This window comes from Neopsephotus bourkii, unplaced genomic scaffold (assembly GCF_033783945.1).
Source record: "Neopsephotus bourkii isolate Nb327-2 ecotype Australia unplaced genomic scaffold, CSIRO-AGI_Nbou_v1 NB_168, whole genome shotgun sequence".
Taxonomy (NCBI): Eukaryota; Metazoa; Chordata; class Aves; order Psittaciformes; family Psittacidae; genus Neopsephotus; species Neopsephotus bourkii.
In genome coordinates this window covers 5,023,117-5,042,104 of record NW_026900684.1, presented here as the reverse complement: position 1 = coordinate 5,042,104, position 18,988 = coordinate 5,023,117, and the positions used below count along the sequence as shown (strand labels likewise).

At 39.3% G+C, this 18,988-nt stretch overlaps 1 protein-coding gene and 1 long non-coding RNA gene across 12 annotated transcripts in view; one reads left to right on the top strand and one right to left on the bottom strand.

Annotated features, from left to right (window-relative positions):
- LOC133222169 (uncharacterized) overlaps positions 1-12,144 on the top strand; it is a 55,542-nt gene extending 43,398 nt beyond the window's left edge. The window contains exon 3 of the long non-coding RNA XR_009728218.1: positions 11,802-12,144. This is a non-coding gene — a long non-coding RNA (uncharacterized LOC133222169). The remainder of the gene's footprint in view (positions 1-11,801) is intronic.
- SORBS2 (sorbin and SH3 domain containing 2) overlaps positions 4,610-18,988 on the bottom strand; it is a 128,062-nt gene continuing 113,683 nt past the window's right edge. For 8 of the 11 annotated variants that reach the window (XM_061371553.1, XM_061371583.1, XM_061371533.1 and 5 more), the window contains 3 exons: positions 10,112-10,161; positions 7,411-7,517; positions 4,610-6,620 (listed from right to left, as the gene is read on the bottom strand). In XM_061371553.1, the coding sequence (XP_061227537.1) occupies positions 6,559-6,620; positions 7,411-7,517; positions 10,112-10,161 (219 nt within the window). In that variant the 3' untranslated portion in view covers positions 4,610-6,558. Of the gene's footprint in view, positions 6,621-7,410; positions 7,518-10,111; positions 10,162-13,693; positions 13,802-16,381; positions 16,493-17,762; positions 18,564-18,988 lie in introns of all 11 variants that reach the window. The other 3 variants (XM_061371511.1, XM_061371519.1, XM_061371524.1) reach the window with 1 other exon arrangement.

Sequence of the window (18,988 nt, the reverse complement as noted above, 5' to 3'; positions counted from 1 at the left end):
TGTAGGTTTGGGCTGATTCCTTTCTTTGACTACTCTTCCTTAGAGCTCCTTTTGACTTAAATGGTAGGTATAAATATTTTGCACCCCTTTATAGCAGTCTGCTTGTTTCAGATCATAGGTGTGGGTTGGTGGTTAGCAGAGGGGGCTTTTTTGTGTGTCCTAGATGTTTCCCTGTGGTTTTGATGGCTTTCGTATTTTCTGCTTCAGACTGTGTGTAGTGCTGTTATGTGCCTTGTACCTTGGTATTGGCTGCAGGAGTAGATGAAGTGAATCTCTAAATAGTTCTATAATTCTTCCATGGCATATAAGTATTGCCCTCGGCTACCTGAGATGTACTGGACATGTTCATTTGTCCTCTTTTGTGGTTTAAGGACGGAGGGGTTCATTCTCACCTGTTCAAGTATTTCCAGTTACATATGAAAACACCGCTATCTTTAACAGATGAATCTGCGGTAGTGTAAGAAAAGCCTTTAGCAGGTCTTAAGCCAGCCAGTGTCTGGACATGTTTCATGTTACAGTTTGGAGCATTAACCCAGGAAAACATGAGCTGGGTCACTGCATGTTTGGGGTTTCTTTAACAAATCATGGTGACAGAAGCAGTGTGATGACCCACTTAGAACGACATGTTCAGTCTCTCTGGTGCTCCCTGTCTGCAGTGCAGGCTTCAGTTGTACGCTTAATCGTCAAGAAGAAAAATCTCGGTGTAAACAACTGACGTTTTCCTTGGTTCTTAAGTGGCTCTTGTAGAAGTCTTGAAATAAAATGTGCCCATTTTATTTTGTTGTAAGACAGACAAAAATGTCTTAAAGGATGACATCCTTTAAGATATCTAAGTAGCGAACTAATGTTCATGTTCGTTGGAGCTAGAACCAGGCACCCAGAGTGGACCCTTGTGAATACAGGACCCTTCCTTGCAAAGGGAAGCAGTGGCTTGGGACAGAGAAGGCTGTATCCTCCTGCTTGGAAGGAAGTATCAAGAGTCACTGTGTGTAACTCTGGCAATTCACCACTGTTAGAAATAAATAATTACATTATTTTTGGCATTTTTTTTTTTAAATGCTTTACTGATTTCTCTGATGGATGGAAAATGCAGGAGGAATACTGTGCTATGTATGCATGGGGATGATGAAATAATGGTTTCCAAGTTTGTTATTTGTGTTGGCAGCAGTCACAGAAATCGTTGAGATGTGGATATCTGTGCTGAGGATAAACCTAGCAACGCGTTGCTGGTTGTCAGTCAACACTCCATCCTTCACCCAGTCCCCCTCGCCTGGAATCACTCGTGATGTAATGCCATTCTGCTGAAGCGGAACCCTCTGTGCGCCTGATCTGTAATTAGATGTGATGTCACTGTGCAAAGGCTGCTCAAAGAAAGAATTGCTATGGGATAGTTACTGTTGGCATTGGAGACAGTAAGAATGCTTTCTGATAATACTAAATAGTCTGTTAACACAAAATTTGCTCCTTCTCTGTCACTTAAAGAAACAGAAGCTAAACACTAGAAGGCATGAGTCTGTAATACTTTATATATCTGATTCATGTTGATGCAAATGAAATGGGAGCTGGGAGTTTTGGATGCAGGTGTGCAGTATAGCCCACCAGCAGGATTACTCTAAAAATTGTACCTGCAGGATTGGCCAGTCTCTTCCCTGGTTTCATCACCACATATTAACCTAGAAACTTCTGTTACGCTTTTTATGTTTCAGAGGTGACACAAAAGGCATTGAGAGCCTGTATGTCACCAGTATCCCTTCCTTGGGCCTAACTAGTTCTGACTCAGCAGTGCAAGTAGGAATTCCCTTTCAGTGGATTTCTATCACATTCTGCATAGGTCTAGGTAAAAATATTTTTCATTTTCAAAGGAATATGACTTCACTGTATTAATAACAGATTCTATTGGGCAGTTTTTAGCTATGACTTACAAACTTTAACTATCTGGTTATCAGAGGCAGGATAAAAGGGCATTTTTTGTATCCAGTCAAATAGCACTATTTGTTGCTATATCAGATGTTGACCTATTACCTGTAGGGCTGCAGAGGAAAGCCCTATTAAATTCATCTTCCCTGCTTACTGTGTATGGACGAGGTACCAGTTTCTGCATGCTGACCTGGCAAGTTCCTTGGTACGTAAATGGGGTAGTTTCAGGTTTTGGTCTGGTATTTGCTAGATGTTACAAAGGGTTCTGTTGCATAAACATGTTTATTGGCCCTTTCTATATGCTTTTGCTACTTTGGAACCACAGATGATTTGACTTTAACCTGACTTGCCTGTTATTTACTAGAGAAGGGAATCATCCACTGTACTGTGTAGAGGCAGCAGTTAAAGCAGTGTTTTCTGGTCTCTGTGTGTTCACACTTCTCAGTATGATAAAAACAGCCCTAACTGGACATTCAGTTACTTCAGTGTTTCTCTTGTGCAACTTTTCAAGCAAACACAGAAACTGTATTACCAATGCCGTGCGACCTATTGGCTTCAACAGACTTTGCTGTTCACTAGAGCAGAGGCAGGGTTTCACCATGTAACTATAAATGCTGTAAGGGGAATATATTAGCAGTGACCTAAGGTCCTTCAAGAGATACTGACTTCATGTTTCTAGCTTCCCCTTGGCTCAGGCACTGCTTTTTCAAATGTGCAGGAAGCACCTCATGTTCCTGTCTGGGCTCTGTACCTCAGCATTTAAAAGGCAACTAGTAAATACCAGGCATTGCAGAATGCCAGCAGGCTTTGCTTTGGCATGGCTGACAGAATGTGAAACCTGCTAGGGTGACCCTTCGCTTAGTTTGGGATATAGATCATTACCCTGAGCTGCTCATGCATCAGTCTCTCTGCCTTGCTGGCGTCCTGTGGGCTTTCTTCTTCTAAGTGCCCTTTGCCTCAACAGCAAATGCATGGCTTGCTGCCAGGTAGGTGGGGAACCTAGTGTGTCCTAAAGGACCTGCTTGTGTTACCAGTGCAACGCTGCAACAAACTTCATTTCATGTGGGCTGGTACAGACTTGTCTTAATCTAACACAGCTGCCATGTCATAACATTAAAAGAAAATCCTAATAGAAAACAAGATGCATGCTGCATATTCTGACAAGGTAAAGGGGAACTGGTTTAATACATAACTAACTTTCTAGAAAAATCTGTAATATCTGAGACTTTTAGTTGATGTGTTCTGGTCTTTTCCTAGATACTAAACTCTAATTCCCCAGGTCTCTTTTCCTCTGGTTTTAAGGACAAAGCACTACCTGGTTCTGTGGGGTCTCCTTCATGAATTTATGGAGGGTTATACAATAAAACTCAAAATCCTTCAGTCTGTTCCTCAAGGACTATAGGGAGGAGTTCAGCAGTTATTTGGATGTAACTTTTAATATTTCTCTCCTTTTTGACTAAAACGTTAATACTACAGTTTTCCTGAAGTGTCAATGAGTTGCTGTTTTTACTACAATGACCTATATTTTCCTTTTTTTCATCCTCTCTGCAATTAGCAGAGGATGCTATTTCACACTTAACTGTCCAGAATCATAGAATAGTTAGGGTTGGAAAGGACCTGAAGATCATCAAGTTCCAACCCCCCTGCCATGGGCAAGGACACCTCGCTCTAAACCATATCACCCAAGGCCTCGTCCAACCTGGCCTTGAACACTGCCAGGGATGGAGCATTCATAACCTCCTTGGGCAACCTATTCCAGTGCCTCACCACCCTAACAGGAAAGAATTTCCTCCTTATATCCAATCTAAACTTCCCCTGTTTAAGTTTTAACCCATTATCCCTTCTCCTATCACTACAGCCCCTAATGAAGAGTCCCTTCCCAGCACCCCTATAGGCCCCCTTCAGATACTGGAAGGCTGCTATGAAGTCTCCACGCAGCCTTCTCCAGGCTGAACAGCCCCAACTTTCTCAGCCAGTCTTCATATGGGAGGTGCTCCAGTCCCCTGATCATCCTCATGACCCGCCTCTGGGCTTGTTCCAAAAGATCCATGTCCTTTTTATGTTGAGGACACCAGAACCACACACAATACTCCAGGTTAGGTCTCACAAGAGCAGAATAAAGGGGCAGGATCATCCAAAGATGTCACAGATCCCACCCAGGAACAGAAATGGCAAACTGCACAACCTTTGAGATTGTATAGTCCAGTATTTGCTTATATGGCTGTAAGAACAGTCCCAGGTATAAGATGCTTCCAAAAACCTGTACCTTTCATTAAATCTTCCTTCTATGCTGTCACTTTACAGAGATCGTGTTTTCCTTTTGCTGAAGGATTAAGGGGTGTGGGAACTTTAGCCGGGCATAAAGGGTTTTACCATTGTGTGTTTTAGCTTTGTGCTTCTGGAGTGAAGGGTGGTTCTGGCAACAGAAAAGTTATCTCAAATTAGCATGGTCAATGCAGAAAGTCTGTACTCCTGCTTTTGCATTCAGGTGTTTCAGGGATGACACCAAAATGGATCAACTGTGAGCTGTGTGAGCAGTGCCAGTTGTCTGTATGTACAGGACTGGTGTATGCCCAGAGGCAGGAAAAAAATCTCTGTACAAGGCAAAACTATTTGCATATAAGCTTGAAGAGTTAAGCACTTTGCAGCACTGAAGTTACATGTGTGTGCAGAGAAATGATGGGGAAAACAGTTGTGTACTCCAAGCAAAATTTATTAGAAGTCTATTCAAGAAAAAAAACACAGAGACCTTTTGCTTGTAGGAATTCAAAGTCAGTTACCTGAAGGCCAGGTATGAAAGACCTGGATTTTTCTAAAATCAGATACACAGTAGAAACAGTACTTTTTAAATATCACAGGCAACAGATATTTAAGTCTTCAATCATAAATGGCATTAAAGATTGGTATTAATCTTACAGCAAAGCTGCATGCAGATCTAGTTTAAAATTGAAAGCCTTTGAAATATAAAGCTTTTGCCATGAAATCTGCAATAATAAAGGTATGCTGCACAAAGATGTTTCTTTACCTTTGTCTTAACGACGTTTCTCAGTAATAAAGACATATGTACATTTAGATTTGGCTGGTAAACCATATTTTAATTAATAAAATCTTGCATAAAATGCTATCTTACAGAATTGCACTATCCAGATGTTCTTATGGTAAATAGAGCAAGGAAAGAAAAAGGCATTGAAATGTTCTGTTTGTGAAGAGGGCAACGATCAAATAAGGAATTTTTTAGAAAATCGACAACCAAATGGCTCTGTACAAAAAAGCAAACATATGTACAAAATGCTACAGACACTACATACATTCCTTTACCCATGGGAAATGCAGTAGAAGCTTTTGCCATCTATAAGGTGCTGAAGAAACCAAATCTGAATTTTTATGCTTATAGAGCCATAGTCATTATCATCCTATGCCTTGATTTCATTTGCTATTTATGCTTACTTTTGCTTATGGAAAATGTTTGTTTTCAAATATTTCATTCGGGGGGGCTGGGGGAGGGAAGAAAACCCCACCTCTAAAAGGTATCAGTTTTAATACTTGTGACTTTTTGGGTTTTTTTTGTACTAAATTCCTAAAAGAATGTGTAACTCAGGTTTTGTTAACATACATACATACATATATATAGTGAAGTAAATCAGTACATGATACTTGTGAATATTTTTCAGGTGGCTATGTTAGGAAAAAACCCCAAACCAACAACTCTTTGTGCTAACACTGTTTACTTCCTGCTTCTTAAAATTCCTGATACGTAAAAACACTAACCTCTCAAATTCCATGTTGCTTACTATTACAACATTAAATGGTTGTAATCAAAATGTCAGACAAGGTAATCAACAATGTCAGGTTATTATTGTCTATGCTTATATAGTCTGTCTCTTCATTAAATCCATTTTCCTGAGGTTTTATGCCTCTTGCACTTCTTACCTTTTAACAGAGTACACTAGAGCTTCATTAGGGGGGAAAGAAGATTTAGCTGATACCATTGCATCCATCCAGAACACCTGCAGTTCTCCCATTTGTCACTATGCTTGCTTGAGATTTTACAATCACTGTGTATATGTTACAATGTACAAGTGCAGGCAAAAAAAATCTATATTATTTCTCATATATTGTAAACCAGTACAATAGGCAAACCTGTGATACGGCAAAGTGAAAGCAACAAATGCTGCTAAGCTAGTAAGAACGTGGAAACTCAAACAATGTTTTTCAGAAATAGTAAACAGCAACTTCCCCTGTATGATGTGCATGGTGAAAGATCCCATCAGGCTCCATGACAGGACCATGAGTGTCCAAACCCAGAACAGCTTCTCCCCCTCTCCACCCCCATGGCAGTTCATCTGTGTATCTGTCCTCAGGCTTTCTGTGTTGTGTATCAAATGAAAAGACTTTAAAGCAGGGAGTATTTAAGGTTGAAACGATTCCTCTTGTTTCAGAAAAGCTTAAGTCATTCACACCATGGTCGTTGCTGTAATACTGCTGGAAGGGTTTGGAGGGTGGGATGGGATGAGGATGAACTAGGTGGCCTCTATTTGAGACTGCAAGCAAGAAAACAGAAGGCCAGCATAGCACGTTTTCTAGCAGCTTATGCAGATGTGTTGCAGAGATGCAGCATAAATAAGTAGAAAAAAAAATAATTCACAGCCTCTTGACATAGTTTCCAGGGAAAGTACCAAAGAATTTGGTTCTTCTGGAGGTTCCTGAAATTAGAAGCAATAGATGAAAGATGGGAATAACAATAGGAAATACTATGTAAGCATGGCCTTTAGATGTTTCTGTTTAATATTGCACAATCAGTAATACTATATATTTCTAATATAGCTTCAAAAAGTTATTTTGAATTTCAGTTGTGAGTTAAATTATAACTGCAGGAAGGAAAAAGCAAATAGAGAGGTGTATTTTATCAAATTGTTAGGCCTGATTAAAAGCTGTGCTAAAATTTACTTGGATTTTGACATGGAAAGAATTAAATTTCAACAACATTGCCTATTTAAATAATTTGCTTCATTTGGAATGTTGAGGAGTAGTGAGATGATCAGGTTAGCCATTGTGTGTATGAGGGTTTATGGAGTGATTAAGCCACTTTATCTAAGCCTAGTTATGAAATCTCTGTTCAGTAATACTTGGTTTTCACAGGTAGTCGATTCTGTAGAGGTATTCATGCGAGTAAGTTTTATGATACCTGGTCTTTATGAAGAGAGCAGTAATACATAGTCCATTTTGTGTCACATTAGAATGACAACAGTGCTGTACAACAAAATAGAGGCACCTCTCGACTTGTGTCCATCCATTTCAACAGACACATGTAAAGTATTGCCCACTAATTTCAGTATATTTTGGTTAGAATTTCTCCTGATAAAGCCAGGTTCAGGTTTATTGCACTGAATAAACAAAAGTTAATTAACTGAAAGACATGGAGCAAAGAGGGAAGCAAAGGTCAGAGGGAAAAAAAAAGGGGGGGGGGATAAAAAGCAATCAAATGAAACATACCCACAAACCATCCATCATCACATTTTTCCATCACATCAATGACATCTCCCTCTCTGAGTTCCAATTCATCTTCGTTCCTAGGAGTATAGTTATATAGAGCCTGAAACCTTAAATAGGACAAATGATGCATTTTAAAAAGAAGTAAGAGTTCTTTATACTTTGCTGAATTAAAGGAGCTGATTTAAATATCGACTAATAAGCAACACTTCTTGCAAGTATAGGGAAAAAGGGCTTAGTTTGCCTGATGGGCATTGGGGCTGGGTACCTCATATAGTAAATGAAACTTTATGAAAAGGTAACTCATCAGACACAAAAGACTGGGCAAGGCTGGTGACTTTCAACACAGAATTCTAGTATTTATTTTATTGTTTCATTACTGTATAGCTGAGGCACCAAATCGGAAGACTTCTAGAAGGGAGCCTGTAGATGCACTAGCCCTGTAACCTCCCTGATCAGTACCTGTGGCTCTGCCTTCAAGCTCTCGAGAGCTGAAACTAGTGCACATGTCCTCTGCTATAGCAAAGTGTCACATAGCATAGGCAAGGTGCTTGGTGCCCTTCTATACTTGGTGGAGGAGAGTGCCCAGGAGGGAGGCTCACACAACTACCACTGCAACTGGCAGACATCCTGAGCTCTTCAGTAGCAACTGCTGAGCCAGGACTTGGCACTGGAGGAGCTCTGCATGTAAAAGAGGTGCCTTCCTCTCGGGGAAAGGCCGAGAGAAATTGCTACTTGGAAACATAGAGCCATAACCCCTTCCCTGATTAAAACTGCCCCTGTTACATATATAAAAACCATATATCTCAGCCAGTAAGGGAGAGACTCAAATCAGGGGATGTAACGATGGGAACACAAACAGTATTAAGAAACTGACTTGTACCTCTACCCTGGCCAAAAGCTGCAGAATGAATAATACTGGATAAATGGAAACAGGTATGAGATTATTGAATTTATTATCTTTCATTCCTCACCAGCTTTTAATTTGATTTCTTGGGGTTGAAAGAATAGCAATAAACTCTTAATAGGGGGAACTGAGGGTGCCTGGGCTGCAAATTGCTGCAGGGTCAGAATCTGCCTTTTTTTAAATAATAGTCTGTGTCCCAGCTATGACTGACTGTGTAAAGGAGTGGGGTACAGCTGCAGGAACTGTAGAAAGGAAATGGTCTTAATTTCAAAATACTGAAACAAAATATAACCATGCCCATTCCTCCCTCTTAACAACAGTTCACTGACTTTAAAACCATAATGCAATTACACTTCCCTCAATAAAAACAAAGTAGCACCCCCTTTGATGTGTTGGTACTGAATATTTCCATTAGCTCTGCATCATTCAGGCAAAATTTCCATGGCTTGAATGACATTTATTTCAGTGAAAAATTCCTGCTCATGAAAGTCCCATTTGACAATCCTATCTAGAGACTGGTGCTGGCTTAGTGTAATGATGGCCTTGGATAAACTACACTTATTTTTCACATTGTTGGTTTGGACAAAACAAAGACTTAATGTCTTGTGACCAGCAGTTATCTCCCCAAATCTGAAAAGTCTATTTTTACATTTTAATCACGCTAACAAAGTGGAACGGGACTGGTTACTTAAGCAATTACCTCTGTTAACTTGTGTGGCAGGAGTAAGAACAAGTTGTGGGAAGAATTAAATGGCAATCACATTTTCTGTCATGCTTATTATTGCAGGAAAGCTGAGATATGCTGACACTCTGAAAACTGATTACACACAGCTTCTAAAGGTGCAGAGTTGCAGATATAATGTGTCACGAACAAGATTCAAACCAATTACTCAAATACAGAAATGAGAACTCCCCAATTATTATGCAGTACTTTAGAAATACCATCTTAGCTTTTTCTAGATAATCCATTTTAACAACTCTTATAGTAATTTCATTCTCTCTTTGCTAATGAAATAATTTCTTAAATATGAGAACTCCACTGTCACTTATATTGCTAACAGAATACATATTCAAGACAAAGAATAGTTGGTTGGCAATTTAAACATATTTCTATTTCTACTTTTAGGAATAAATAACTTTAGTTATGAACTACTTAAACTATATTGAACAAAACTAATTACAAAACAGACTTACGTGCTTGAGTATGCTCAACAGTACCAAAAGGAGCTTGTGGTTTTAGTGAGATTGAATCTAGAATGTCCAATTTTTGTTATGTATTACTGTGGTATAGTTATAGCTTTCAGAATGGTTTTCTTGTATCTAATTTTTAAGTTGTACATGTAAATTACATCAAAAAGTGTGAGCCTGTGATCAATGTTATCAAATAGCTTTTTTTTCTCTCTATTCATATCCAGAACTGTTTCTGAATAATTAATTGTGTCAAGTCAGTAAAGTCAATGAGCTCAATCAATGTCAAATCTTTAATGGGCATTCTGCTGAGGGGTAAAACTAGAGAGAATAAAAAAAAGTTAAACCTTTCTTTTTACAAAATTACTATCCCCCTTTACGTTTAAATGATGCAGAACTAAGTTGGCACATCTGTCTGAGCTTGTAAATGAAAGAACTAAGGCTTTGTCCTCTGGGACCTTCTTGGATACCTTCCTACATCATGTGGTTATCTGTAAATTTCTGAAATCTCTTCATAATTGCACTTGGCAGGTTAACAAATTATTTGACGAAGTGCTGGCTATTGCTTAAATGTTAGGTTTTGGTTTAGTAGACAAGAAATATACTTACGGTTCCCCCCCACTGTGTATGTTTTCATGAGCAAGCACAGGGCGCTGTGGCTGAAATGAAATGATTTGAAATGTAATAAAGATTTGTAGTGTAAGGTCCAAGCAGTTGGATAGGGGCATGATAGACGATTGCTTGAGAGTTCACATTCCACCTTGAGTAAAACAACGCCCTCCCCAACCCACCCCCAACTCACAATAAATACTTAAGACACATCAAGCAACAGAAAATGGCAGGCGTAAAGATCTGATTTTGAAGGACTTAATGAGAACTAAAGTAAAACCGTGAACTTCAATTCTATTTATAGTATAGTAGAAAGTTGGAATAGAACCCTGCTGCCTCTTCACTGTGAAACAGATAGCATTCGAAAAATCAGATGAACATTTGACATTCCTTGGGTGAAGTATATTTTTAGACAACCAGAAATAAAATCTCCTATACATAATGGCAAAATTTACAATATTCGTAGACAACATACCAATGTACATTACACACACAGAGTACTAACTTGGCAGGCATAACATGCTAAGCTTTCATTAATTGTTTCATCTCAAGGGGGAGCACAAAGCCATGCAGGCTGTTGGGAGCCAAAGAGCAGAAAGAATTTGGGAAGAATGCATGTAATTCTGTGAAAATAATAGTTAACACTTTTACTTCAGAGGAAAACAGTTTGTATTTCCAGTGCAAAGCTTTATGAAAGGAACTACTTTCCTTCTTAATGGAGCATTACCCAGCACCAACATTCAATAAATCTGGATGCAATGAAAATGGAAAATACTAATCTCCTACAGAAACCACATCATGCTTAGAAAGACATTGAATTGTTCCGATTAGACTTTGGCTGAGTCCAGAAACAGCGCAGGAGCAGCTACTTGGGAGAGCTTTTGACGCAAGCAGCGATCTGATGACTGAGGATGCCCTATGGTTGTGCTGTAGAGAAAAGTCTGGGAACCCTTTCTGTTTTGGGAGTGTGGGTATCAAACCCAGTCCATAGCACTTTCTTTTGGGTATTCAGCAATCTGCAAACTGATTTTGAAGCCATGGGATTTGTCTTATTGCTCCATGGTCGCCTCTTTCCCAGGTTTGACTATTTGAGTTCATCTTGCTTCAGTTTACTCTTGAAGATGATGCACTCTTCCATGAGAGTAGGCAGTGGTAAACAACCCACAGCCTGATGATATAAATTGAATGGTAAAACACACTGTTGGTTTTTTTTTCTTTTCCCCTGCCCCAGCTCCTCACAACATCTCCAAACTGCAGCACTTAAATTTCTTTTCATCACGTTTGTATGTGTACATGCAGCAAATACTGTGAACGTTTTCCACTTCATCTTTACAGTCTAGAGAGTGTAACTTTAAAAAGATGCCTAAAGATGCAAGCAGGTAGGCTGCAGAGCTTCTATTTGTATTTATGACAGCTTAGTGGGAAAGAGGTTTTTGAAGTCCAACAAAATTTGGTTTTACTCCTTGAATCTTTTCTCTCCCTCATTCAACTTTCCTCTGGCAGTGTTCAGGGAAGATTGACAACTTACTGAAGCATCCAGCAATAAAGAAAGATTGTAAATTAGCCGGTTTTGTTCTCAGTAAATCCACTTTAACAACTGGCTTGTCAGGCAAGAAGAGAATATTCCATTGGGCAGATTGCTTGGTATTTGGACTGGCATCTGACCTTATTTTCTACTAACCTTTTACAGGTCTGTAACTTTGCTCAATGCCAAAAATCGAAATGCAAGAGAACTCAACTGAGGTTAAATATTTTTCTTGCAAACAATAGAAGTTAACAGCCTATCCAATACTACAAATGATTTAATGCTTTGAACATAATACCAAGCCAGGAAGAAACTGGGTAAGTCAGTGTTATCTTTTTCTGCATATGCTTCAATACTTTAAAACTTTTGATTCCTAGTTAACTACATAGAAATGTATGATAGAAAATCAAGGTGAGTAAAGATTTTCAACTCTGTTACTGCCACAGAGAAAACTTTGATGGAATTAGAATCTGGGTAAACTAGGGTGAAGTAATCTGTGCTATGTCTGAACAGAACTTGCTCTCTATCTGAATGCATTCTTCAATAGTACCCCAGCTGCCATCAAGAAGCTTTCTATTTTCTTTCCCTAAGCCCTTATTTCTACATGTATTAATGTGTTAAAATGGAGACTTTTGCAGCATCTAACTGCTTGTGCTCAAGAGATACAATGAAATGCATCACTCTATGGATAGCTCTTGGTGCTTAGGACTTCTAGTTTTCAGCTATAACTCAGTTCTGGGGGAAAAAAAAAGTAGGACCTAATAAAAAAACCCACTAGAGTGTAGTCAAGTCAGTGGTCACAGCTGTACACCTGAATTTCATGTATGATTGATATATTGCTGCATATAGTAGTTCAGTTTAGTCCGGAACATGCAAATTAGGTGTACAATTTGTGCTCTTGTAGTGTTTGAATTAAAGTCAGTAATGCACTAAATGTTGACCAATACAATCTTCTTAATATATTGATTACGTGCCATTCACTTGGAGTGACATGCAAAATTGAAATAGGGCTTAATCCCTTTTTATGGATCTTACTCCCAGTTGGACTTTTTTTCAGGATGGTGTTGGTCTGCTACTACATGATCCTAGCCTTTCCGTGATTAAACTGCTCTCTTTAGTGATGACAGCACTGTCCCCTCATACCTTGGAGTAAACCGCAGCCTGCCAAAAAGCCAAGACTTCAACGGTTACACAAACCTGCCTTAATTTAAACCTTCTCTTAAAATGCACCTATCTTTCACTTAAAAGGGAACCACCAGAAATATGAGAACCTAAGACCAGCAGCAACAGCATGGTGAACAGTTCATTGTGTTGTCAGTTTTAAGAGCCAAATGCTCAGAAATCAGTATAAAGACTAATTTAGTCCTAAACTGAAAGAAAAACATAACCATGAATTCTCATTCTCATCTATAGTTTAGGTTGTTTTTTTCTTCTTTTTTCATAATTTAATCACCTTTTTGAATGAAACACATGCAAACTTTAAACACCCTGACTTTCTGACTAGGTAAAAGTGTTACAGTTATGTTACTGTTATACTACAGATATGAAGGGAAAGGCTAAAGAGTATGGCAGTCTGGGATTAGAGTGCTTGGATAAGCAGGAGAGTAGTGAGTGATCATGATATAGCAGCAACAAAACAATTTGAAAGGAAGGACATGGATTCAAACCCAGGAATTCAGCCTGTATACAAAAGCCTGTATACATGCAGTGAAGTATAATTTTTGAAGCTGTAATTTTAATAAGCTAGAAATGCTTTGAAACAGAGGAGTAACTTAGGAAGAAACATGCTAAATGTAAAGAACTCTTAAATCTTGTAGCACTGGAAATACTATGCAGTACTGCAGAGATACAACAGACTAATGTATTTATAAAATAAGTTTTGTCACACACAGACCTGTTGGCTTTACGCAGACATAGCACAGAAGCACAACAGGAAAAAAACATGGCATACTGGTAGTATTGAGACACTTGGGAAAAACAAAATATTTCAAGACTAGACATTGAGCTCCTTTTGTATGAGAATGCTGTTATTGCACACTGGGCATCCAGTACCATACCCTGTGTGAATAGCTGTGACCTCTGACAGGTTTGTAGTAGGATCTCCTAGTCATCTCTGGGCTACGAGGAGGTTTACCCAGAACAAATATCTCTCTCTTTAAATTAGCCTAGAAGAATCACAAAAACTGTGTCAAGTGAGAGTTTAAGAATGAAGCATCTTGGGATTTTTGTTGATGCATTCACACATGCAAACTGGACATGCTTTTCTTGGTAACAAAAAGAAACTGTTAGGTGCAAACAATGGTACTATTATTAGTATATGGTATTTTCATTGTTGCCACTGTGTCTTTTTTCCAGTGGTTTGCTCCTCCTGCACATGCCCATACACATTAGAGCTAAAAGATCAATTGCACGTAGTGTATGCAGTTGGAACAGTTATTGCAAGTACACCTGCTGAACTAGCTCAGTTAATAATACAGAAAAGCTCAACAGCACCGAGCAGAAATACCAATGACAAATGTAATTCCTTGCTGTTAAACAGACCACAGACCTTATATCTGCATTTAGAAAGCAAGTAAATACTTGACGGAAAGTAGTTCAAAGAAAACTTTTTTTGTTACCGCTTTAAATCAGCTAAAAACTTGTTAGAATTCAGTTACGCTGTGTGCACAGCAAATGTGAGTTCTCAGGGGCAGGAGTCAGTTGGGGGGAATGCATACTGCTGACACTGGAATTTGCGACTGGTTGCAAGTAGAATGTGGCAAGACAGAAGAACAGCTCCCTCTTAGAAGCTGAGAGGGTGAGTAACAAAAAAAGGATACCACGGGAGGCTGATGATGCAGGAAAACATCAGCATCTCTCCTTGGGAAGTGTCTTCTTTTTTTCCTTTGGGGGACACATCTCTCCCACCAACATGGAGCAGAATGACACTTCCCACCCGTAGCTCCTTGTATTCTACTACCCAACTTCCTGATCATGCTCTAGATTTGAGCCACATTCCAAATATGTATACACACACATGTATGTATTTTTACATTAACATAAACTACCAAAGTATCAGTATATAATTTCAAGTATTCTCTGAAGAACCTTCCTTCAGTTGTGATATTTGAGTCCTGGAAATGTCTCATGTTCTTTCTGCTATAGGAGTTGAGAGCAGACTTTAATCACAGACAACATACAGAAAGAGGATAGGAGCTGTCCTCCCTTCTCAAATTCAGCCTGTAGACTATGTCACAACAAAGTGTGACAGCCAAAACCTGGCCACACTTACTTTCATCCAACTGTCTACTCCGACAATACAGTCAGTACTGACTCCTGAAAAAGGCTTGCTTACCCGTTATCTCATTTTGGAAATACCATCCGAAGGAAAGTATGTTGTATTCTAGTGATTTCAACAATTTTCAAATAGGTAGCGCTATATTGATTAAATTTATAAAGGAATCTTATAAAGTTCCCTAGACTTTAAAAATAATCCACATTTGAAATTATTTGAAAACAATAATTAACAGCTAGAACTCTGTAACAGCCTTCCACACCTCTAGTTTTCCTGTGTGCAAGGTGGGAGTCATCTCCCTTGGTTAGTTAATACCTTGCTTCCAACCATGCCCAATGAAGAGCAATACACTATTAGGAGGTTCCCAAGAGCAGATCTTTTAACTCTCAAACCAGATAGTCCTTCTATTTATTTTCAGCTGGGATTAACATGCCTTGCTCAAGCAAGAGAAAGGAATATCAGGGTCACCTAAGCATGATTTCAATGTAGATGAGGAATTTTCTACATTTTGCCAGTTAGGCCTCAGCAAAAGGTACCCATCCAAAGCACCACTCAGGTGAAAAATTATTCCGAGTTGCAGAAACAAATGTAGGACTGTGTTTTACCCCTTCTTTGAGATGAAACATACCTAAGCCCTGGAAAGAATCCTTGTGTCTCTTTGTCTCTTCCCTGCTTCAGGAAAAAAACCCCACTGGATCTGGGGTACCATAAGACTTCCTTGAGTCTATTACACCTGGGTTTGCCATGAACACACATTGTAAAATATAGTAGATATTTGAGAGAGGAGAAAAAAGGTGGTTTTTTCCTGTGTTTGTTTTTTTTTTTTTTTTTTTCCTATAGAATTAATGATCACTTTTCCTAGGATGTTTCTCAGACTTTTTGCATTACTTTTTCTCCTTTCCATGAACAGATGGACTTTCTGGATGTCAGCACTGGAAACTGACTTTGCCCACTTTCCAGATTTCATTTTTCTGCCACAGAGCTGCAGTGCTAACACAGAGTGTAGTCCTGAAGAGGGAATAATCTTGTCCAGTCCCTGACTAACTGAATTGGTATTTAGAACATGACCCTCAGCAGTGGTTCTTCCCTGTGAAATTTATGACCGTTCTCCCAGGCTTTGGACTGAAATTGAAACCACTTGTGAACTACAGATGTTACTTAGTTTCTGTGTACTTTAATGTGATTCTGTTTCTTTCAACTAAGTAAGAGTTACAGATGCCCTGGTATGACCTTTAACTTGAGTTCTGCTTTCCTGTCACTGATACCTCCTTAAGGTATTTCACTTTATCATACTGATTATAGTTTTACCTTGAGTTTCATTTGAAAAAGGCCTATCACAATACTCCATGTGCTGTGTTTAATATTAGTAAAGGGAACAATACATTTGAAAATATCAAGCTCAGTGTTAGCCTTGCAGTTATTTAACACACATGAGGATTTGCAACAATCCATACTCCAGAGGTACAGTTACCTTTAACTTTGGTGAGTCTTTCTCCTGCTCATGTAAGGGTTCAGAAAGGAGAGGAGGTGAGAGGGAAGCAGTAGACTGGGATGTGGTAGGAACAGAGTGAGAATTTGGTGCCTTGGCAGCGTGAAATGGAAGATTAGAAGAAAGGCTCAAAGGATCACAGTGTCCTGATGTTCCCTCAGTAAGTAGAGATGGCTTAAAAGTTTGAGAAAAATGAGAATTTGTGCTATAAAACCAGCTGTGAAGGATGTAAAATGCTCAGTAACAGGTCATGTAACTAACCTGAAAAAATGCTCAATAATGGGTCATGTAACTAACCTGAGCAGCCAGAAGTGTGATGCTAATTGTTATTAGTGAATATGCTTTTCTGGAAGAAGGCTCCTTCCCTCAGGAGTCAAAACAAGCTGCCATTTGTGGCTGTAGATTTCACCTCTACTCTTACAGTTTTCTCCCCTGTTTTCCAGGTCAAGCAAGAGTAGAGGCAGCCTGCAAAATCCTTCTAATTAACTAGTTTTGCAATTGGCCTAAAATGTATTGTCCTGAATATCTGATTTACATGTTTGCACGTGACAGCCAAAGCAACTGCCTGAACTATCTGTTGAAATAAGTGCGGGACAGAAAAAATATGTTCTAAAACTTTGCCTAGAAACCACACAAACTGTGCAGCAATATTGTGGCATTTAATGGCTAGCACACATTTGGGATAATTCAGTGTTGTACTGTCCCAGAGAGGAACTGAGGAGGGCTTTAGGGGGAAGCGTTTGTTTTACTGCCAAACATAATCTGATCTGTTATTATTAGTCACATTCACAGAATCTCCTATAAATATATCAGCTTGTGAAGTGACACACGGGAAGTACAAACGGCTGAGTCTCTGCAGGTGGCATGTCACCCCCTCTGAAGGCTGTTGAGAGCATTTGCTTGCTTGGGGCTCTGACTCAAAAGGGGTGGCATGTAATGGGGCAGTGAGGAAAATGGTTCACTGGCTTTTTGCATCAGAAGTTTGATGGCAGCTTACAAGGGTGGAAGGGAAAGGACCAGCAGAACTAGTACACCCTAGAACTTAAAATAGTGTATATGCCTGCTTCTGGGAAGGGATTATCCCCTAACACTGCAATAATATAAAACTGTGCATGATACAAACACGTAAGTAGAATCATAGAATAGTTTGAGTTGGAAGAGACCTCAATGATCATCTAGTTCCAACCCACTGCCATTGGCAGGGACACCTTCCAGATGACCAGGTTACTGAAAGCCCTGTTCAACCTGGACAAAAAAAAACAAAACCCAAACAAACAAAACCAACCAACCACACAAATGAGGCAGGGAATAATGACACTAACTAACTGAACACAGAAGCCAGGCTTTTTGGAAATTAAAATACCTTATTGATATTCGGTGAAGTGTATCCTTCATGACATACCATGGAGCCTCCTCCACTTGCTATTGGGAATTCTAAATTATCATGTCCCAGATCCTCCTCCTCCTCTATATAGAGTCTGGTCAGTTCTTCTGTTGTATCTTGTGCTTCTCTGTAGACATCTGATTCTTGAGGCTCTGACTGATCCCCTATATTAACTGACAGATCTGCAGTGCAGATTTCTTCTTCGTTTTCAGGAATGGCAGCTAGCATTGTGGAGATGGAGCCACATTTTTGTGGTGGAGGGATGTTACAGATAATGCCAACATGTTCACCTTCTGTTGTAGTATCTGACAAGTCTCTAGGTACTTCAATAAATGAAGAAGAGTCAAGTATACCTCTCAATTCCTTATCTTTTCCTGGTTTGGTATTGTTGCTGGTATACGTATATGCTATGTCATGAGGTGAGCTGGCTGAAGATGAGACACAGGCAGATACAAGAAAGGACAGAGGAAAAGCTGTAGGAGAGCTGAGAGACACCTCTGTATTTGGAATAATGGGATCATCCTTAAAGTGGTGACTGCTATTACCTGGGGAGATCGCTACAGATTGGGAGGTTGTTAATGCCAAAGAACTGAGTTCTTCTAAGTCACAAAGAAAACTGTCTGGAAATGGTGGAGAAGGTAAGATGCATACATTTGAAGGTGAAAACCCAACAGTTCTTGGAAACCAGTCACTAGTGGCAGCCTGGAGAATCTTTTGATCGATGTGTGACCAAGAGGAGGAAAGGTGCCTGGGAAGTGGGGACAGTGCTTGGGAAGGCAACTTTAAAAATAAGAAAAACATGGGAACTTAAATAAATATGCATGACAGTGAACTAGGATATGAGTAGGCTGGAAAAGAAAAATGTTTGTACCATCATCTGGATTATAGGATATCATTTCAGTGAGCACAGCTGCCTGAAATCATTACTACATGAATCAGAACAGCAGGAAAGACATTTGAAAACTGAAACTGTATCAGGTTCTGGCTTGAGGCTTAAATGTCAGACATTAAGACACATCTGAATCATTACATTCATGGAGGCGACCTGCATTTGATCTGCTGAAGTTATGTTACTTATGGTGCTCTGTTAGTGAGCCTGTCACAGGTTACTAAATCATACAATTAATATTAATGTACTTTTCTCCAAACCATTACGGTTATTTTGAGACTAACATTTTCAGAAGTACACTTCCGGTATCAGTAAG